The 21,983-nt window shown below is 41.0% G+C and overlaps 2 protein-coding genes across 5 annotated transcripts; both read left to right on the forward strand.

Moving 5' to 3' along the window:
• The first annotated feature begins 1,478 nt into the window (after positions 1-1,478).
• LOC141913978 (SAC3 domain-containing protein 1-like) lies at positions 1,479-21,670 on the forward strand. 4 transcript variants are annotated; one of them, XM_074805211.1, is made up of 11 exons: positions 1,479-1,633; positions 3,227-3,289; positions 4,095-4,223; positions 4,768-4,929; positions 5,636-5,839; positions 6,511-6,651; positions 7,483-7,789; positions 18,682-18,779; positions 19,262-19,643; positions 20,036-20,813; positions 21,055-21,670. In XM_074805211.1, the coding sequence occupies exons 1-7, from the start codon at positions 1,557-1,559 to the stop codon at positions 7,781-7,783; spliced, it is 1,077 nt and encodes a 358-aa protein (XP_074661312.1). In that variant the 5' UTR covers positions 1,479-1,556; the 3' UTR covers positions 7,784-7,789; positions 18,682-18,779; positions 19,262-19,643; positions 20,036-20,813; positions 21,055-21,670. The 4 variants fall into 4 exon arrangements, with proteins under 4 accessions (XP_074661312.1, XP_074661313.1, XP_074661311.1 ...); XM_074805212.1 differs by having other exon boundaries at positions 19,262-19,365; positions 20,031-20,813; XM_074805210.1 differs by having other exon boundaries at positions 19,262-20,813.
• On the forward strand, positions 10,172-18,235 carry LOC141913980 (uncharacterized). The gene is made up of 4 exons (XM_074805214.1): positions 10,172-10,244; positions 11,656-12,367; positions 12,924-13,069; positions 13,611-18,235. Exons 2-4 carry the CDS (start codon positions 11,950-11,952, stop codon positions 13,815-13,817), a joined length of 771 nt encoding a protein of 256 aa, XP_074661315.1. The 5' UTR covers positions 10,172-10,244; positions 11,656-11,949; the 3' UTR covers positions 13,818-18,235.
• Positions 21,671-21,983: the final 313 nt, after the last annotated feature.

Raw genomic sequence — 21,983 nt, forward strand, 5'->3', positions numbered from 1 at the left:
CTCCTCTACGCAGCCCCTCTTAAAGACAAAAACAAATGACGACAGTACCTCGAGTGTAATGTTTTCGAACATATAACACATTGAACCGGATCCAAGAAATTGACTATAAGCTGCGACCGATCCAGACAGGTCCACGAAGAGCACGTGCTCCCTTTTGAAAAGATTCAGAAGTTTGGTAAAATATGAGACAACTCATTGTACGAGAGGTTGAGCATGCGCAGATAGACGAATGAAGAAAAGCTTGACGCTTTTAAAAGAATGCTGTTATTGGAAAACATCAGAACTCGAGTTGATATCGTGATTAGACCAGTAATATCTGTAAAATCTAGATTTCTACAGTCCACAGAATGACCTTGACATTGACAATGACTAGGGCACGTCACATTACAGAATGTCTCGTCATCAGTTGTATGTTTACAATGTCAAAGTCTGCCCTTTAATCCGCCCCCGATACACTCAAAATCCTAGATTTTACACGAAGTACAAATCACTTACTAGTAATCGAAATCAAGCACGACTATTTGTGTCCTAAAACCAAAAGTGCCTGTCGGTGGATCACTGCTGAAAATCAGAATTTCACTAAGGGTTTATGATAATTTTTGTATCGCGTAGTTCATCTTTTACCCATGTAGATGTCGCTGATTATGACGTAATATGGGCTTCACGCTGAATTCAATAAAGAGCGAACAAAACAGATATAGAATATTTTGAAAATGTTACTGCGCGGTCGTTTTTAGAACGGAAGGAAGCAGAGGAAACAAGAAACATTATATTCTTCATCACCCCGGCCTACCTACTTATTGTATATATAAAACGTTTAAAATGTTCTTGATTAATATAGTTAATCATTACGATTATTATCATAACATATATTATTATTCAAAAATTTAGAATCTTTGAACAATGCTTTCTTATGGAAATAGATTGGACTGTTGTTTGTTTTTTTTTTCAAGGAAAATGGTTTGAAGCTATCGTCGCGCGTGTTCCAGATGATGGTTGAAAGACTCGAAGACCAAGTCGGCGTTGACTACGAGATATTATATCCGTCGTGGAACTAAAACCCACAGATCGGTTACTCGAGACTACCCGTACCGACGCCGAATGTCTAATTAGATCTTGGGTTAGGCAAGGCTTGTATTTGAAGTTTAAACTGTTGCTTAGATCATCCAATATCCAAGATACTATATATATAAAAAGAATACTTGGATTTTGGATGATAAACCTGCACCGGCCCAAATCACCCCCCTGTGACGTGAGAATTTTTCGCAAGCTTTTAGAGAGTCCATAAAATGGTCTTAATTCGTAATTGTCGAGGGAAGTGTAATTAATTTACTGTACTAAGTTCTAGAATGGAATGTTAATTACAGAATAGTTTTTGGGAAAGCCATTTCGATTTCGGAAAAGCCCGCCAGAATTCAACGTTTGGTTCAATATAGTATTGCTTTTAATTGATTTTTTGTCGCGCGTCAGTCATTCTCAAGGTCGTCGAGCTGGACTGACGCGCTTCCGAAAAATAGATTGCCAAATTAAAAAGAATATCGCCGTTCAAAAAGACGATGAGTGATGAAAATATGGACGAGTGCACGGTTACTGGAACCTGCATGAAAATGTGTCCTCTGTACGAAGTCAGATTGTAAGTAGAGTGAAGTTTAGGAGCTCCTTTCTACCTTGAAAGAAGTTAAAACTACAAAATTGCCGCTGCCTGCGCTGTTGTTGAGAAGTCTGCGTCACTTTTCTGTTTCTGTTTAGTGTTTGTGTATGCGTTGACGTAACCACTTCTCAATAATTTTCCATAATAATCTCGATAATTTTGCCTTTTCTCTTTGAGCTACTGTCTGTCACACATGCTCTTCGTGCGACGTTTTGGTCCGTAATTTCGTTAATAATCGGTTGATCTGTAAATATTAATTATGCATCAATTTGTTCAGTAAGGAATTTGCATTCAGAAATAAATCATGAACCGGCAGAAATTTGTTTGTGTTTTCTTCTATCAGCGATAGTTTACCTAGCATACGCTCGCGTAATGCTGAAAAACGGCTTTCATGGCCCGTCACGTGGCGCCACCTACTGTATTTTGATATGCTAATGAGCAGGTGATGACGTCACTGTAACGTTTCCGAGCGTCCGCGGAGCGGATTTATCAGCATTACGCGAGCGTATGCTGAGTAAACTATCGCTCATAAATGAAAACAAAAACAACTTAAGTGAAAATTGTTGTTTATTTCTGAATGCAAATTCCTCACTGAACAAATTGATGCATAATAAAGGTAGATAAACCGATTATTAACGAAATTACGGACCAAAACGTCGCACGGAGAGTAGGTGTGACAGACAGTAGTTTAGTCTGAACAACCGACGACAGTCTTAATTTGTCAGTTTTTTGGTTTGGTTCGTTCGTTCGGTGTTTACTGTTTCAGTAGTGTGGAGTAGTAGTGTGGGTTAACAGGGCTTACAGTGGTCCTTCCTTTGGAAAAAGTTTGGACAAACATCATCTTTGGGTAAAAGTGCAGATCCGCACCTCTCCGCGTAAACGGTTCAATCAATTACATGAAATATCATTGTTTCAGATTCAAAATGTCATCAGCAATTCAGTACATTGCCATTGGCATTGGCTAATTTTTAGATATCTTCACTAGAGAGAGTAGAAAGATTTAAGCCTGGATTCTGTCATTCAGCAGATTGCGTCAATCACGAGAGGTGCGGATCTGCACTTTTACCCATCTTTGTCCTTCTTTTTGACTCTGAAGTCCGTCCTTTTGATAAAACAGTGCTTCCGCATTAGATTTTTATGTATATTTCCTTTGCAATTTTGTCGCAAATTCAACTGTTGAACTGTTTTTTACTCAGGCCTGGTAATTCAATTGTCAGCAAAATTGAATATACAAGAAATTGTTATGGAATTACCCATATGACTGGTCAACATGACTAGTATTCCAGTGAAGGCATTGCAAAAATGCTCCTTTATGGGCCCTCATTTTACAGGAAAGGACTTCTTTCCGAGTCAAAAAGTCCATCCTCCTTCCGTGTCAAAAAATTGCCAAAAAGTCGTTCTTAGTACTTCTTTTCACCCTGGCCTTACGACTGCACTGGAAACCCTGTTAATGTGGTTAGGAAGAAGGTTCTGAAGATCTAGAAAGAGCCCTAAACATTGTGTTTTTGTCTGAATTCTTTCAATAATAAATATTTAAGATTATTTAGAGTTCTGATTGTTCTTCGTTTTTTCCAGAAGGCAAAGGGAAGGCTTGTTGCATCCGTTCGAAGTGGTTCCCGGTACCGAGAAGAATAGAAGGTAAGCCCGAATGATTGTAGGTCAGAGGGGAACTGCGACACCAAATGGTGGCCGAGCGCTAGGTTTTACCGTCGTCAAAATTAGTTCATCTATTTCAACATGATTTTTAGGCTTCGTAAATCTCACTAGACCCACCAAATATAGGCCTATATTAATTTCATTATCTCTCGATGATCGGTATATAGTTTTCATTGATTCAATTAAAATTTCTTGGAAACTGCAAACGAATCCTAAAAATAATTCTACTCATCAACACATTTATTGTGTGCCCAATTTCCGATGTTGGAAGCTGAGAGATAAAAGTTCATCGAAAATGAACGTAGTTTTGACGCGCCTTATTCATACGCGCCATTCAGCTGGATGGCTGGTGTCTGGAGGTCCTCATTGCATCCGGCACCTTGAGCCTACCAATGCTACTGTGGCGATTGAGGATTCCGCTTATGGCAAGCGAGGATTCGCCAGGTTCACTAGTAGTTAGCCTACTCGGTTTTCAGCGTTCGATTTCTTCTGCATTTCAGTTTAAGTTGAATGGACTTTTCTCCGGAGTAATTCAATTATTAATGAAAATGTTACCATCACAGTGAAGAAAAAGAAGTTGATGCATATTTGATGGTGCTCGTGATAATACATATGGATTCGGGAGCCGAAAATTGAAAATTGATTGAAATTTAACTAATTTTTCCGACTTGCAACTAAGTGCCCGATACGCCATCTGGGGGGATAACCGGTATTGCAGCTCCCCGTTGGATGCTGTCGCCCGATTTTTCAGCCAGTACTCAAACGTTTCAGTGATTTTGTCTTTTAGGCCGAGGGCGCATTCGAAGAATGTAGTTAAGTCGTACAGCCGATGCGCGGCGGGCCGCACCGACCCCGAACCGAAGCACCTGCGACCCCTACCCATGCTGGTGGATACCGTCGACTTCCTTCTAGAAAAGTACGTATCGCCCTTATTTCGATTTGCTCCTTGATTATGCAGATGGCGACACCGTCCACTACCCGCTAGATTAACTACTTTACCCTACAGATGGCGGCACTGTTCGCTTCCCGCTAGATTGACGACTTAACCCTATAGATGGCAACACTGTCCATTGCCCGCTAGATTGACTACTTTACCATATCAATGGAGGCACTAATAGGTTATCTTCTTAGACGGTGACATTGTCCACTGTTCGCCAGATTGACAAGTTTATCCTAGGGTTAAAAGGGTATAACAGTTTCCGGGAGATTTTGAATTAATTTTTCCTACCTGGGAATTCTGATTTATTTTCCTAAAAATTGAGGAAATGGTGTATTTTTCGCGTCAACTTGTTGTTGCTGGTGATCAAGGGCCAGAATGAAAGAAAAAGAGCCCGCACTGCGGATACTCAATCGCAGTATTTTCGGTCAGCAGTCGGGGAAAATAACTATCAGGGAATTTCGGATCAAAAACTGATTCACGTTTCATAAATTATCGAATCGTCTATTTTTTTTCCTTGCAGAGTAGCGACGCGGGTCGACGCCTCGTGGGTCGACGTTTACGATTACGCGTTCGACCGGTTGCGAGCCGTTCGCCAGGACGCCGTTATCCAGCGATGCCGCGGCGCCGGCATGCAGCGCGCGCTCGAGAAAATCGTCGAGTTTCACGTTTACGCCGGGTACAGGTGAGCGGCATAGTTTTCTTACCATTCAACGTTGAATTATCACAGCGGCGTTCCTACAGCCCCTCGATTCCCTCAAAAAATCCTCAAATTCCAAAATTCAATTACGAGCGTATAAAACCCCTCAAATTATGAGTTTTAGCCCTTGGCCGTGCTAAAGTAAAATGATAGTAAACTGTTAGTCATTCAAATTCCGATAATGTGTCTTTTAGAAAATCTAACTTAGCACATATTTAAGGTTCACCCCTTCGAACAATGGTAGATATGTCCTTGTATTCCGCCAGCAGTTAGAAAATATTTACTCGAAGTTCATAGTTGGTCTTAAAAACACCCCTCAGTTTTTGGTGATAATAGTATGCCCTCCTCTAAGCCCCTCGAATACTTAATAATTTGAAAATTGTGATCCCGTCCGAACCCTGTATCGAAACCTGGAAATGCTGGGGATGTCGTGAAAATTCCACCCCATCGTATTGTATAGCTTAAAGGCATCTACACTGCAGTGCCGTGTATTGTTACTTAATAAACATTGATTGTGTTTGACAGGTGCTGTCTTCTTTCGAAAGAGATAGCGACTAGTTACTAATAACATCAATGCACCGCAATGCCGTGTACTTGTGAAGTCAAAACTGATTTATACGCCACGCTGAAAGGGTTATTGCGGAAGAAATGACGATAATATTCGTTGAGATGTTTTTTCCTCGTTCCGTAGATTGTGCGAGGAGCCGCAGGCGCGGTTCGACCCGAAAATAAACGAAACGCACGCTCAGGAATGTCTGAAACGATTGTTGCGACGGTACGAAGACGAGGGCGACCGCTGCGGTAACCGCGCGCGATTCGAGGCCGTCTACTTGCTGTACAATCTCGGCAGCTACGACGCGCTCGCTCACTGCTTACAACTACACGCCGATTTGAGGTTCGTAACGTTATCGTTTTAGAATTATCGAGGTTTTTTCTACGATGGATGGAATTCCGTCAACAGGGGCTGCAGTTGCTCGAGGTGTGGTTAAAGGTAACCGTTGGATAAATACAATAGTAACAATGAACTTTTAATTTCCACCATGTCAACTATCTTCTTGTTACCTATAACCAACTTTTGAGCAAATGGCCCTACTGTTGTGTAAGATTTCTTTGTTAGGCTTTGATATCGTGAGTCTCCTAATCGGCCGCTTAATTTTGAAAACGCCGAGAAAAGTTGTAATCAGTTCATGTATGTAGCTGCCGGGTCTGTTATTGTCAGCTTTATCATGACTTCTAAAAAAAGTTAAGGGTAGATGGTCGGCCTGCAGGAACAAGGTATCAGCGTTTTTTTAGCCTCCTAGATGATTCAGTAGACTCTGTCTCCTGCTGCGGTAGAGTTGAGACTGGTAAAATTCTCCCCTGAGTTGTCGTCAAATACTGAGTAAGAGTTTGTGAAATACAGTAGACTCTGTCTCTTACTGCAGTTAAGTTAAGACTGGTAAAATTCTACTCTGAGTTGGTGTCAAATACTGAGTAAGAGTTAGTGAAATACAGTAGACTCTTGAATAGTGATCAGTTAATCTAAGATTGTTAAACTAATTCGAACTCTCGTATTTATTCTTACAGGAAATCGGATGTTGTTTGGTTGGCTTGGAAAATCAACATGGCGTATTTAGAGTGTAACTACGTGCGAATGTTCAGACTAGTCGACCGGCTCAATCCGGTTTTACTATGCGCCTTCCATCGGCATTTAAACCATATTCAAAAGTAAGCAAATCTTTTATTGACATATTGTTAATAATCATAATTTTACTGAATCATTTTAGTTAATGAAAATGAGAAGGTCGTCGATAGTCATAACTAAATCATGATTTTACTGAATTGTTGAAGTAATTGGGAAGAAATTCATCATAAGTACAATATTAGTTAGTACCCTACAACTCCTTGATTCCTTGTAAACGCCTAAACCGAAAATTCTTTTTTCTAGGTGCTTGAAATACCTTTAGTTTTAGCAAAATGCCCTTCAATTTTGAGCAATTGGCAAATGTCCGTAGTTGTGCAGTAGACTACGCCTAAATGCGTACAGTTGGGACCTGGATATTTTCTTTACGTCTCAATTAGGTAGTTTCTGAATTAGAACCCGAGTTAACTAGTTTAATTAGGAGTAAGTGGTCCACTATAATTAAGGGTATAAAAATTAAGCGGGCAATTCCTTGAAATTTGATATTTTTTTCTTTGAAAACTGTTTCCTGAAATATCCCGGAATGACCGATCCGTAGGGATCTGTTTATTTTCTTCTATTCTTCGACAAGTGCTTTCGTCCCAGTCTCCTCTGGACTTAACCTGTCAGTGCTACACCAACTCCGTAGTACCGTATAATGAATTTTAGGATTCACAAAACCAGATGCTTCTAGGGATATGGGGGACATCCCCTCATATAAAGTCTGGCTACAATCGGCTTGCTCACTGGTTGGCACACCTCTATGTGATGCTAGTCTTCGTAATCTTGGCAAATTATGGGACCCTCTTGTTTTTTAAAGGGACCTGATTTCTTCAATTTCTTATTGGTTTTATATATACCGGTATATATATTTACAGATTTGCCCTGAAGAGAATGTCGTACGGTTTTCACAGCAATAACCTGCGCTATCCGGCGGCGCGCGCGGCGACGTTGCTGCACTTTGACGACGCGACCGCGGCGCGAGATGCCTGTCACCGATACGGCCTGACCGTCGCTGATGCGAAGGACGACGGCGTCGGCGGCGGAGAAATCGTGTTCCAGAAAGAAAGTTTTAAAGACGACGAAAATGCGGCGGCTTCGCGCTGGAACCTGCTGGAAAGTCGACTACTCAACGGATCTGCCGCTTACATGAAACCGATTTCGCAACCGAAGACCTGATACACGGTAAATCTTTTTTTCGATCGTCGGTTTATCGCGAACGGGTTCTCGGATTTCAGTTTTTATTTCGCGGAGAATCAATGATCTTTAGTTCACCGTTGATAAAACCACTCTGGTCGTAGAGGGCGATTTAGAATCTCACTAACGGATGAACGATGTGCTAACTATTTTCGGACCAAATCCTAATAATCATCTTGATAATGATTTTTGTTGATTTATTCGCTTATACAGCGAGCTTGAACTGTTATCGATCAGCGCGCTTGCATCGGTATGAAATAAACGCGAGTCGATAGAATAGTAATTTAGAACGCTTTCAGAATAGGTATTAAGTTTACAGCTGGCCAAGATTAGTCGCAAATTATGATGAATTTTCCTGAAGAAAAATTACGTCATTCGAATTCTTCTTAAAACATCAAAGCGATGGATTTTGATACCTAAGATTCCGCAAGACAGGTGATATGTATGTAAGTGCCCTGTCGCCTATATTGCGCGCTTTCAGACTGGCTTAACTAGGCAACTTCTATCATGACTCCAAAGGAGAGATCTGTTGGTTGGTGCGTAAGCATATTAAATCTCCAGGATTGCGCAGGGTCCCTACGACTCCTCGATTCCGTAAAAACTCTTTCTAAATGGAAGGCGCTTTCAAAGGTGATTGAAATTTTTAATTCGAGCAAAATGCCTGAAACACCTTTGAAACTCCTTCGATTTTTGCAAATAGGCAATTAGAAATGTTTGTAGTTGTATGGAAACACTGGTACTGCAAGCACCAGGATTGGATTTGTCTTTACCCAATTAGGCGGTTACCGAATTAGAAACCAAGTTTAGGTAGTATATAGGATAAAAACTGCTCTTTCGAAACTGCCGAATTACCGGTTTACCGAGATAAACAGTACCGATTCAGGAGGAGTCTACGGTAATTTGGATATAGAATTGATGCAGATGCTTCTTTGAAATTTAAAATTTTCTCCTTGAAATCTCCTTATATCCAGCAATAGCCAATCTGTAGGCCGTAAAATTGTAAAAGTGTATTTAAGGGAAAAAAATTAATTTTCGCGATATGTATTTTCTTTTGGCTATTTATTTATTTCTCTCTCATTATTCGATTATGTCAGGGTAATACTCGTAAACCTGAAATAGATCAAAATAATTCGTTGTAATGAATTTATATTGGTTCTTAAGAATTAAAATTCACCGGTTCCGAGGAAAACGAAAACATCTCATCTCCGCTCGTTGATTATTGTGGCCGGTACAATTCGGAGTCGGATAATATTTGTTGAAATATTTCTCCAGCGCGCGCGAACTTAATCGGAGTAGTGGTCCTCACCCGGAGGGACTCATGAAGAAACCTAGTTAATGACGTATATGTGCCATCCTCTGAAAATATAATGAAGATAGATAACGTAGCACTAGGTCGCAAAAGCGGTGTTCGCTTCTGCACTTGCGCTGACCAGGGAGTCTTGCCAGACGTTCTAGTAATCGATATCTAGATCCTTCCACAAGCAATTATTCAAAAACCCTTTCAAAACGGAACATTTAAACAGGGTCCCTGACTACTCGATTCCTCGAAAACTCCTTCTAAACCAGAAATGTTTTTCAAGGTACTCGAATATCCTTGAATTCGAACGAAATGCCCAAAAGTCCTTGAAAACTCCTTGAATTTTGAGAAATAGGCAATTAGAAATGTTTGTACTGTAGTAGATAGACACTACGCCTAAAAAGCAGTTCGATTTCTTCGAATTAGAAACCAGGTTTTTAGAGGATAATGATTGCTTACAAAACCACTGAAATGCTTTTAAACATGTTTGAAACTCCGTCTATTCAAATATAATGCAAGAAGCTCCTTTGATTTTGAGAAATAGGCAATTAGAATCGTTTGAAGTTGTACAGGAGTTTACGTATAAATCCATCCAGGCGGAACAAGGATTTATTCTTGATCCAATTAGGTGCTTACCAAATCTTAGGTATATGTAGTGTATAGGATAAACATTTGCTTACAAAACTAATGAATTACCAGTTTACTGAGATAAATAGTACTGATTTAGGAGGAATCTACAGTAATTGGGATACTAAAATGATGCATTTACGCTTCCTCAAAACTTTTTGAAATTTTCTCACTGAAAACTCGTCATATCCAGGATTGACCGATCGGTAGGGACCCGGTCCTGGACTATCTGGTCGTCGGTCATCACTCCTAGAGACCAGGAATTAAGCTCGATGACAATGCTCTCGGTAATTCATAGCCACCCCACTCCCTGCGTATAATCAATAATACCACCGCGACAGGAGAATAAGCGTCAACGCGTGACGCACGGCAGCTGCTGTTCTGAATCACTGCTATACGCGATGCTGCCATCTATCGGCGAGTTGCTACAACCACGACAGAGATAAACAAGATGGAGGAGGGAGGCTGTTAGATGATGGATAGTCTCGGCTAGTTATGAACGAAGCAACCGACTGAAAGGTTCGTACTTTAGACTGTCAAGCGGAAGAGATTTTCAATTAATTACTTCATCCATCTATTGATCCTTGGGTTCTAATCGCGAAATTAGGCCACGACCTAGTTTTCAGACGAGTAATTCAATTCTTAAAAGAAGAGTTGCTCTCTCTCTCTCTCTCTCTTGACAATATGTGAAAATAATGATTATAGCTTATATGTACGTCACTAGAAGGCGCAAACGCGATCAATTCAATGATTATTATGTCCCTCAATGATGGTTTTATATGCAGTTAGTTCAACGCTGGCCTGCGGCTGCTGTGTACTTGTGTGGTATGAATCATCAATAGCCCCTGGCATGCGCGTGTTTGTGTGTCTATATGTTCAGTATAGGGAAAGGCCTTTTAAGGATAAAGCGTGCTATTGCTGAATAGGGCTGTATCAGAATGTAGAGAGGCCTGATGATATAGAAATGTAGAAATATAAATTGAGGTTTTCCGTGTTATTATAGATGGCTTGTAAGATAGCCTAACTATACTTTGTCTTTAGATCTAGGGCCAGCAATTGAGGCACGAGCTTAGACTTTATCATTGCGATTTAGTAACTCAGTTTCATGGTTCTGAATAAGCTTAGGAAATATAGAAAATGTCCTTAAGATAAGTAAAGAAAACTGGCCTGTTTAACTGGCTGTTATGGGATGAACTGATACGTAGTCAGAGTGAAATCATGTCTCATCCAATTGAGTAATAGCATAATTCAAAAATGGTATATGAAACCTGAATTGAAATCAAGATTGAGTGAGAACTTGCCTATAAAACTTGAGTGAGTTCGAGTAAAAACTGCTCTTTATAAAAAACCTGAATCGAAACAAGGCTCGAGTTAGAACTGGTTTTAGAAAACTTGAGTTGAAACCAATTCACTGAATTGAGTTGCATTTGCTCTCTATGTTTTATGTATTTATTTACCAGACCCAATCAGGCTGTTGTCTGTAAAGTTTGTTTAGTTATCAGTGTTTTCGATAAGAAATTAACAAGCCAGGTCCCTTTGAAAAACAGGAGGGTCCCATAATACGTCACAGTCCCTGAAACGAAGGCTGATTTGAAAAAACTGGCTGGCGGCTCCATTACAAACGACAGACGGGTCCGAGACCTGGGACCTGGCTCTTATTGAAAACACTGGTTATAGTTACTATCGACTAGCCCCGGTCTCTAGCTTAGGCCTTGAGCTTAAGTAAATAGATTCATCGCTTAATTGTGGCCGTAAGTTCGAAGTTACCACCGGTCTAGAAACAACCTGTTTAATGGGCTTAATTGAATCGATGAATAACTGGCTGATCCTAGATGGATTCAGCGTAGGTAGACGCCCTAAGTCTCAACTGTGCTCCTTTATACCGAAATATACTCGATGTGTAATTATGTAATTCTTTTTTTTTTTCTAGGAAGAAAAGAAAAAGAAAAGAAAGAGAAATTTTTTTAGAATTACCCCTATTGAAGACGTAAATAATCCATCATCCGAAAAACCGCGCGAGTTTGTAGGATTGCCTCCCCCCGGAGAACAACGAGACGACATGAAACGCGGAAAGGCTGACCAGCCGAGATCGATTGCGCGATTGTTTCGCGTTCGATCGTAATTGGCGGCGTTTCGAGAGCGGCCATCTTGTTTCGTAGATAATTTCGTGAGCCTTCATACAACGACGAATTGTCGGGGTCGCGACCTGATCATCGGGGTCGCGATGGAGGAAACACGTCGAACCGGTCAAAATCATTCGTCCACTATAAACTCGAGTAGCAACGTCGTCATCATTGCCGCTGCCGCCGGCGCCACCAACGTGACGAGAAATGTCGCCGCAGAAATGCCGGAGAAAAAAATCGATTCCGGAAATGCCGAGGATGAAGCGACCCGCCGCGTTGCGACAACAACAACGACGCAAGCAGCGCCGTCTATGGAGGATAATCGAACTTCGGGGAAAAAACGGAATAATACATTCTTCGCTTCGTCGTCCTCGACGACCACGGCGGCGGGGACCACCAATTTGAACGTAACGGTTTTATCGGCTTCGGCCAATCAAAACGACGGAGACGGATTCAGATTGTCGATACCGGCGATTATAGGACTGGCGCTAGGTGGCGTGTTAGTGCTTTTAGTAGCGGGTACGTATTTGTGAGTGTGTGTGCAAGGTGGGGGGGTTTGTTATCTCAAGCCCTGCACCCTTGAAACATTTCAATTCATTATCGCTGTTCTCCTAATTTCTGATCGTCCACACTTCACATGACACATTGTGTTCATGACTTCACCTTTCAATTGAAAATTAACTACAAACACCAGACATCAGATATTTTATCAGCACTCTTTCAAAAACTGATCGTCCACATTTCACATGTGTTCAGTGCTTCACCTGAGACATTTTCAATTGAAAATGAACTACAAACACCAGATATATTAGCCAGCACTTTTATATTTATCATCGCACTTTCAAAGACTGTTCGTCCACCCTTCACATGCGTTCAGAACTTCACCTGAGACATTTTTAATTGAAAATGAACTACAAACACCAGACACTAGACATTTTATCACGCGTTTTATCACTTCATCTGTGTGCAGGACTTCACCTGAACCATTTTGATTAAAATCTAAGATCAATACGCTTGCGATCGTTATTGTTGTATTTCTAATCGACATGTGTATTATTCTCTTCGTATCTCGTAGGTCTCCTGATCGGTTATTTCATATATCGCCACCGACATCTGAAAGTGACGAGCGCGAAACAAGCGAAGAAGAAAGACGATGGCTGGGACGACACGATCGCGCTTAGTTACATCAACTCCAACTTCGACATCGTTGACTGGCAAAAAGTGAGTTTTAAAATCTGCGTATATCCAGTTATGTCCAGGAATGACCGATCGGTAAGGACCCTGAGTATATCCAGTTATATCCCGGAATGACTGATCCGTAGGCACCCTGAGTATATCCAGTTATATCCTGGAATGACCGATCGGTAAGGACCCTGAGTATATGCAGTTATATCCCGGAATGACTGATCCGTAGGCACCCTGAGTATATCCAGTTATGTCCAGGAATGACCGATCGGTAAGGACCTGAGTATATCCAGTTATATCCCGGAATGACAGATCCGTAGGCACCCTGAGTATATCCAGTTATATCCTGGAATGACTGATCGGTAAGGACCCTGAGTATATGCAGTTATATCCCGGAATGACCGATCCGTAAGCACCCTGAGTATATCCGGTTATATCCAGGAATGACCGATCCGTAAGCACCCTGAGTATATCCAGTTATATCCAGGAATGACCGATCCGTAAAGACCCTGAGTAAGGCACCCTGAGTAGGTCAGTCTCGCCGGAGAATTCTCACATTCATTGTTTGTTCTTTCAGGAGATCAGCGATGACGTCGTGTCGCTGGACAACGACCAGTTTCTCAACAGCCTCGAGAGTATGATGTTCTCGAACCTGTGGATGCAGAGCGCGGCCAACATCTCCAACGCGCCGACCGCCGCCGTCCCGACGCCGACCGCTGGCGCCGTCGCGATCGTACCGCCGCCGCCCGCGACTACGACGACGGGCGCCGCGACGAAAACCTGACACAGGTTGAACCTGGCTGTTGGCGGCGGCGCGGACGAGCTGTCGGTCTGTCGCGGCGGCCAGGACCGCGCGCCCGGCACGAAAACCGTTCCGAAATCGGCGGCCAACGAACAGTACAGTCGTTATAAATATTCGACGTTGGCGTCGGTGGTCGAGGGAGACGCGCCAACGCCGCACGCCGAGTCCGATCCGAAATCGAAGTTACTCGGCGATTGAGCGATATGGGCGGAGTCGAGTCGGGATGATTGATTGAGTGATAGATTGTAGCGCGTCAGGCCATGACACTCTATTTAGGCAGCAATTCGCAATCGGTACTGAGAAATCCTCGTATTTTATTTTCGAAAAAAATGTTAAAAAAATCCGATAGTAAGGATTGGAGGACAATGAAAAATCAATCCGACTGTTTCGATTTTGAAGTGCTGTATGGGTTAGCCACGAAGGCCAGAAATGATTCGATATTTCGATCGACGGATGATGTGGGCGAAGTCCGCTGTCTTTTTTATCTATCTCAAGAAATTTGTTAGTCATGTAAGAATCTAGTCATTGGTTTCTGCGCAGATATTCTTCGAAGATAACACTGAGATTTCAAAGGGTTCCTAATCGTAAGGGTTCCTGTTCGAGATTCGAAAATATAGGTTTTCGCTGTTTATCGGAGACTTTTTTTGGAGTCGAATCGACCACAAGCGACCCTGTGAAACTGGGGCGCTAAGTTATGAATATCGAGAAAATGAAAGTTACGAAGAAAAAATAAGTAATACAATATCAGGGCTGTCTGTCTCTTTCCTTAACGTATATACAGAAAAACCGAAAATATAACATTCCAGAAACGCGCATCTTAAAAAGCGTGTAAATTATTTCCTTTTTCTACATAAACGAGAAATGTGTAATATAGTGTATAGAAAGAATAGCGTAGGTTTTTCAGAGTCGCTTATATATTTATCGTGGGAGTAATAATCGAGCATTTTGTAGATACGCTATCGCTTATTATCGCAATGTCCGGTTAGGTTAGGGCTGGTTAAATTATAACCGGAGTTAGAGTTTGTGAAGTACGGTAGAGACTCTGTGCCTTACCGAGGTTTAAGTTGTAGCTTACTGGGGTTAAGTTAAGACTGGTCAAATTCTACCCAGAGTTGGTGTAGAATACTGAGTAAGAGTTTGTGAAATACAGTAGATTCTGTCTCTTACTGCGGTAAAGTTGAGACTGGTAAAATTCAATCCCCGAGTTGGTGTCAAATACTGAGTAAGAGTTTGTGAAATACAGTAGACTCCTGTCTCTTACTGCGGTAAAGTTGAGACCGGTAAAATTCTACCCCGAGTTGGTGTCAAATACCGAGTAAGAGTTTTTGAAATACAGTAGACTCTGTCTCTTACTGCGGTTAAGTTGAGACCGGTAAAATTCTACCCCGAGTTGGTGTCAAATACCGAGTAAGAGTTTTTGAAATACAGTAGACTCTGTCTCTTACTGCGGTTAAGTTGAGACCGGTAAAATTCTACCCCGAATTGGTGTCAAATACCAATTAAGCGCCTGATAAATGCAGAAGACTCTGTCTCTTACTGCCGTTAAGTTGAGATTAATAAAAAAGCTGCCAAATACTGGAAATCATTTCGAATAACCTGGAAACCGTGTGGGATGGGGCTGAAACCCCGAGTTGCAACCCGCAGATTGATATTCAATGATAGGAACACATTAGCCGCCCCTATTGTAAATAAATACGATGCGGTCTTTTTTTGTATATATTCGTTTATAGGGGTTATATATTTATAATATTCGTGTATGTTCGTACCGTCATGTGCCATCATGTTTTAGAAGCTAATTTCTCTCATAAATTCCGCGTTCAATTCGTATTTACATTTATCTGTACGTACATATGTGAGATAGCAGCAGCTGATTTATTATTCGATTTATTTATTTTTTTCATAAATCATCGTTGATAGATTTGTTTTTGATAGCTGCTGACTAGCTCGGCGAATGTCATGTATTCAATTGCCATATGGGCCTTATTCGAGTATTGTTTGAATCGGTTAGACTACTGCATAAAAGGTCGTCTTCAAAATTGGATCGCTGGTTTTTTTTAACCAAATATCAAATTTAAGTTACGTGGAGGTAGACTTTATTTCTGCAAAGTTGCGACTTTTCTGCCCCAAGTTGGTGTCAAATACTGAGTAAGAGTTTGTGAAATACATCAGACTCAAACTCTTACCACGATAAAGTTGAGATTGGTAAAATTCAACCCGAGTTGGTGTCAAATACTGAGTAAGAGTTTGTGAAATACATCAGACTCAAACTCTTACCGCGATAAAGTTGAGATTGGTAAAATTCAACCCGAGTTGGTGTCAAATACTGAGTAAGAGTTTGTGAAATACATCGGACTCAAACTCTTACCGCGATAAAGTTGAGATTGGTTAAAATTCAACCCGAGTTGGTGTCAAATACTGAGTAAGAGTTTGTGAAATACATCAGACTCAAACTCTTACCGCGATAAAGTTGAGATTGGTAAAATTCAACCCGAGTTGGTGTCAAATACTGAGTAAGAGTCTCTGACTCTTTTAGTTGAAATAGTTCCAAGTGATTTTACATTTACATATCTTATAGTTCTTCGGTGTTGGCATTTTCTATTTGAATCTGTTTGTTTTTTTCGAGCGACATGTCAGGTCGAATCTCTCTAGGTTGTGATATCTTAATGAAATCATTATCATATTAATTGATTAATTGATTATTAGTTAATATACCGGTGTGTGTATATACTTATTTTTTTACGCTATGATAGGATTATTTAGTTATACGGATATATTTTTCTAGCTCTGTATTTATTTTCTATGTTGTGTGATTGGTTCGTTCGGTTGTGAAGTGTTTAGTGCGCCTCGCGTATTAATGATGTTACATTTTATTGAATTTATTACAAGCAGACCCCTGCCCGAATAAGGGCAAGCCTTCGTCGCAGGGATTTGAATCTAATAGCATCGCGAGACTCTGCCATATTCCTCCCTCGTAAAGATTTGAACCTGATGGCATCATGAGACACTACTACGTTCCTTCTTCGCAGGGATTCGAACCTGATGATGGCATCGCGAGACTTCGCCACATTCCTCCCTAGGGAATCAAACCTGACACCATCGCTATAGACTGTCACGAGACAAACCCCAGGCCTGTATAGTCGACCTATCCTACTCCGTTTTAGAATTGGAAGATCTGAGAGGAATGCGTGTAGGGACGAAGAGGTTCTGGGTCGTACAAGCTTTGCTGCCATCTCCGACCCGCTCTTTGCGTAACAAGCATAGATACATTGTGTCGGGGTCTGGCATTCCTCATGCATGCTATGTAATGTACTTAATAATGTCGTACTGTACCAGATTACTATGCAAATCACGAACTGGTCTTATGTAAGAATCGCTCTGAATTATTCCTATTTATAGTCATTATGTTCCTATTTAGCAAAACTGAGAACTCGCTTCATTCTATTTGACCCTTCAAAATTTCGTCTAAAATATCCTCCCGTCCCTATCTGAGTGTGGACCAGGTTGACAGCCTTGAGAGTGTCGAAGTCACCAATTCTATTTCCTATTGGTAACATAGTTTGGCGGTGCTATCAGATTCGAATTTCCGCTGTAGAGATAGAGACCTGTCTGCGATCTAAACTGGTGTTTCAATTTTATTCATGTTGCATTTCTGATTATTAGAATTATCAAAACGGTCGATACCTTGTTTCTCATTTTTGCTGAGTTTAAAAGTTGACCCGGCCGGCCGCCTGTCTACCCTGTACATAACTTTTTTTAAAACATAATCGAGCTAACAATAACAGACTCGGCAGCTGTATAGAAATGAACTGATTACAGATTTTATCGCAGTTTTTGAAATCACCCGCGGCCGATTAGGAAAAACAAGGTATCTTCTTTTTAGCCTTGCATGTATCTAACAGTGTCGAGTGTACAGTGATGTCTTATAGTGCTGATGTGTTAAAAGACGAATAAAAATTTCCGGAAGAAAGGAATTTATTTTTAACACGAATATACTCGCTCGTTTGTCGTTTTATTGTCGTTTTATTGGATTTGTCGGTTTGGTGTGGTGACTTTTATATTGCCTTCTTTCAATGGAGTCTGGAGTGGAGACAGTTTATTACGCTTCAACTACACAGCCGCCAACTACCTTCCTGAATTTCAGTATTTGTTACTATCTTAAAATGAGAAATACTGATTTGATGTGTGTTGCATACAGAAATATGAAATATGTTAGTGAGGGTCTTACTGTTGAATACTGATTAATTTGAACAGAAATATGAAAGATGTTACTGAGGGTCTAACTGTTGATTACTGATTAATTTGAACAGAAATATTGAAGATGTTACTGAGGGTCTTACTGTTAAACTGATAAACGATAAATTTGAACAGAAATATGTAAGATCTTTCTCTGAGGGTCCCATTGTTGATTACTGTTTAGCACATTTCAGAGATTGGTAGCCCTGCAACAGTCAATCCAACTCAAGTCTGATAAGATAGTGCACAGATGTAGTGGCACTAATTTCGAAATGGTATGATTTGCACTGGCTTATCAAATTTGATACCTCCTGACATACCCGGCAATCCCAACATACCCGGCAATCCCAACATACCCGGCAATCCCGACATACCCATCAATTCAAACATACCCGGCAATCCCCACATACCAATCACACTGATCGCATCTTTACCTAACTATACGTCCCCATCCCAGCCCATATATACCTCACTATCCCAGCCCATCTATACCTCCCTACCCCGCTGGACTTAGAAAATTTCGCCAAATTTTGCGAAAATTGGGATTCGAATATGCTAGCACCGGTGGATTCTGAAGTAAATTTTAACATTTTTGTACAATTTTTATATTCAGGAAATCGTTGCAAGTTGTCTGTGGCATGGCCTGTGATGTTATTCTTCTAGACAGCCCTTGATGTACGAGTTTTTGGTGTAAATGAATGGGAAAACATGGTAAGTATGTCTTACTTGATTTGAATTTGAAAAGCATTTGAAGTCCACGGAATTAAACTCATCGTTTAGACTTCAAATCCACGGAATTAGCTATTGTCTCAACGTAAAATTTCGACTTACATCCTCATTGCCTTCAATTAAACTTATTGTTCGGACTTAAGATGCTTGAAATTAGCTATTGTCTTCAATTAAACTCATTGTTTGGTTTTCAAATGCTTGCAATTAGCTATTGTCTTCAATTAGACTCATTGTTTGGACTTCAAATGCTTAGAATTAGCTATTGTCTCAACGTGAAATCTTTGTTCGAATTAAATAATTAGCTATTGTCTTCAATTAAACTCACTGTTTGGTCGTGAAATGCTTGGAATTAACTGTTGTCGTATATCCCCTGCACTTTACACGTTTCATTTGCATTGGTACTACTGAGAACTATGCATTTATTTCAATCTTAAAAAATTCATATTTTTTGTCTTTGTTTACAGAATCTTGGAGACAACGGCCAACAGAACGACGACTTTCAGAGCGACCGTTTTTGTAGAAATTCTGTAATTCTGTAGGATTTAGGACACGTGTCTGTTTTTTAGCCGTAAGAATTTTTGAAAGTGTTTTTTTCTGGACGCTGTTAGGGAATAATTTAGCGTTGGAATTATATTCAGATATTCGAATTTAATGTCGAGTTGTCATTGCCGCCGTGACGTCACGGTTCTTTGTACGAATGCGAATGGTCGGCGAATATCTGTGAATGTTTACCGGTCACAATCGGGCGGACCGGATGGCTTAGTCGGTCGGCGACTAGCGTGTCACCGCTGTGGCCCAGGTTCGAGTCTCGGAGGAGGCGGGTCAGGATGTGGCAATTGATCTCCGGTAAGCGGGCGAGTCGAGAGTACTGTCCTCCCTGGAATGAGGTTGCTAATGCGTGAGTCCTACAGAATATCTGGCGTGGGGTAAATTATGTTTAATTCAGTCGTTTCTGGCTGAATTATTTATTTATCCCACAATGCCGGTCCAGGTTGCGGAGTAATTCCCCCAGGGACCTTCGACTTTTTTACAATATTAGTTTGTTATTTTAAGTTGATTGGTGAGGGTTTGGGGAACTTTTTATTTTTCTTTATCCCTCAAAGAAATTGAAGAAAATCGCAGCAGGAATTCCGTAGATCTTTATGAGTAGTTCGGTGATCAATCTTCTAGTTCATTTCTCAAGTGATGGAAAAATTTCAGTATTTTTTTTTTAATTTGCCGGATTCCAATCAGAGTAGATGTGTACGCGGCGATGTCTGGTGAACGTGTGTATAAAATCGGCTAAAAACGACTATCCAATAGAGAATCACTCACTGGAGACCTGCCATACGCTCTACTACACAATAGTGCCGCTTGACTGCACAAACTTTCAAGCTAAATTATAGATTCCTGAAGCAAAATTCTGAAAATAGTAAGATTATGATTTTGTGATATAGTATAAAATAAACAAAATAGAGAGGAAATCTACACTTAAGTTTGTTGGATAGTTTAGATAGAATTTCAGTATGAAACTTAAAGCTAAAATCGTCGCATTCGATATTTTATCGATAACAATATGTGTCTCTATGAATAGTCGGATTAAACTCGACGACCTGTAATCTCTATAGAAAATGCGTGGCACGAATTGAATGGTTCTCGAGGATTAGCGTCACGGACTCGGGTCTGTCACAGGAATGCGCGATCGAGCCTTCCGATTGATCCATTCCGGTCGCATCGATGATGCAACGTCGCTGATTGGTCGACGCAGGTATTAGAAGCGCTGTTCGAGCCACCCGGTGCCAGTTCGAGAACTGCTGTCCTGATGTGAAAGTCGAGCTATAAGATCTCTCCAACAAGGCGTGAAGAACGTGTGGCTTCAAGCGAACAACTTTGCTGGTCCTGGTCCTGGTCCTGATGATAGCGGAGGAGTTCAGAAACACCTTGCAATGAGCATAAACTGCTGATTCCCCTGCAGCTGGTACTGATGTAGTTTTCCAGGCTAGAAGAGATTTGCTGATGAGGGCGAGTTTTGATGAGGTTTGTATTTTACTAGACTTTGATGATGAGTTTCAAAATGAGACTTGAACCAGTTCTAGTTAGAACCAACTTTGACGTGGTTTTATTTGAAAAACTTATCCGAAATTTTACGTTTGGAATCTTATTCTTGGTTAATTTATTGGCTCTCTGTATTAATTCCAATTCGATTTAAAAATATCTAGACTAAAAGATAGCGAACCTCGTCGGCCTTGATTGACATTCAGTTTATTCTATTTTTTAGAAGCAGACTTTTTAGACTTGCATCGTTTGGCAGCATCTCTCGAGACGCAAACTCTCACCTTCAAACCTCCAACTTCAAACCTCGAGACGCAGACTCTACTCCGACTACCATCTTCAAACCTCGAGACGCAGACTCTACTCCGACTCGAACCTTGAGACGTAGACTCTACTTAGACTACCATCTTCAAACCTCGAGACACAGACTCTACTCCGACTACCATCTTCAAACCTCGAGACGCAGACTCTACTCCGACTCGAACCTCGAGACGTAGACTCTACTTAGACTACCATCTTCAAACCTCGAGACGCAGACTCTACTCCGACTACCATCTTCAAACCTCGAGACGCAGACTCTACTCCGACTACCATCTTCAAACCTCGAGACGCAGACTCTACTCCGACTACCATCTTCAAACCTCGAGACGTAGACTCTACTCCGACTACCATCTTCAAACCTCGAGACGCAGACTCTACTCCGACTTCCTGGTGTTTTGCTGCATGTAAATAAGACGTAAATAAAAAAGCGTAAATTAAATTGCTCGACTTTATTGAAATCTCTTTTGCCCCGGAAAGGACTCTTCCGCTCACTCTCTTGTCTCGGGCCCTTTTCCCCACTCTTCCGCTCTCAACTCACACTAGCTCAAAGGAAAGGACTCTTCCGCTCTGGACACACACTGTTCTTTCAAAAGCACAAAGTCAGGACAAACGCAAAGAAATACAAATCAGTGACTTTTATTGAAGAAGAAACATCCGGAATTCACAAATTCAATTAACAATTTGTTTCAGTTTGTTTGCAAAAGTCAAATTCAACATTTTATTGAATCATCAACAACCAAATAATAAAATAAATTTATGGGATTTGAACCACCAACCACACGGCTAGCAGCCCAGCACCCTACCAACTACGCTATAGCGACATATATACAACCC

The sequence above is a fragment of the Tubulanus polymorphus genome, chromosome 12 (assembly GCF_964204645.1).
Source record: "Tubulanus polymorphus chromosome 12, tnTubPoly1.2, whole genome shotgun sequence".
NCBI classification, from domain to species: Eukaryota; Metazoa; Nemertea; class Palaeonemertea; order Tubulaniformes; family Tubulanidae; genus Tubulanus; species Tubulanus polymorphus.

Excerpts from the sequence above, each read along its gene's own strand:
- LOC141913978 (XM_074805210.1), top strand. The coding sequence starts at position 1,557 with ATGAGTGATGAAAATATGGACGAGTGCACGGTTACTGGAACCTGCATG. Across the intron at positions 3,290-4,094 it reads GGTACCGAGAAGAATAGAAG|GCCGAGGGCGCATTCGAAGA; the intron begins GTAAGCCCGAAT and ends TTTGTCTTTTAG. Across the intron at positions 6,652-7,482 it reads CATTTAAACCATATTCAAAA|ATTTGCCCTGAAGAGAATGT; the intron begins GTAAGCAAATCT and ends ATATATTTACAG.
- LOC141913980 (XM_074805214.1), top strand. The coding sequence starts at position 11,950 with ATGGAGGAAACACGTCGAACCGGTCAAAATCATTCGTCCACTATAAAC. Across the intron at positions 12,368-12,923 it reads GTTAGTGCTTTTAGTAGCGG|GTCTCCTGATCGGTTATTTC; the intron begins GTACGTATTTGT and ends CGTATCTCGTAG. Across the intron at positions 13,070-13,610 it reads ACATCGTTGACTGGCAAAAA|GAGATCAGCGATGACGTCGT; the intron begins GTGAGTTTTAAA and ends TTGTTCTTTCAG.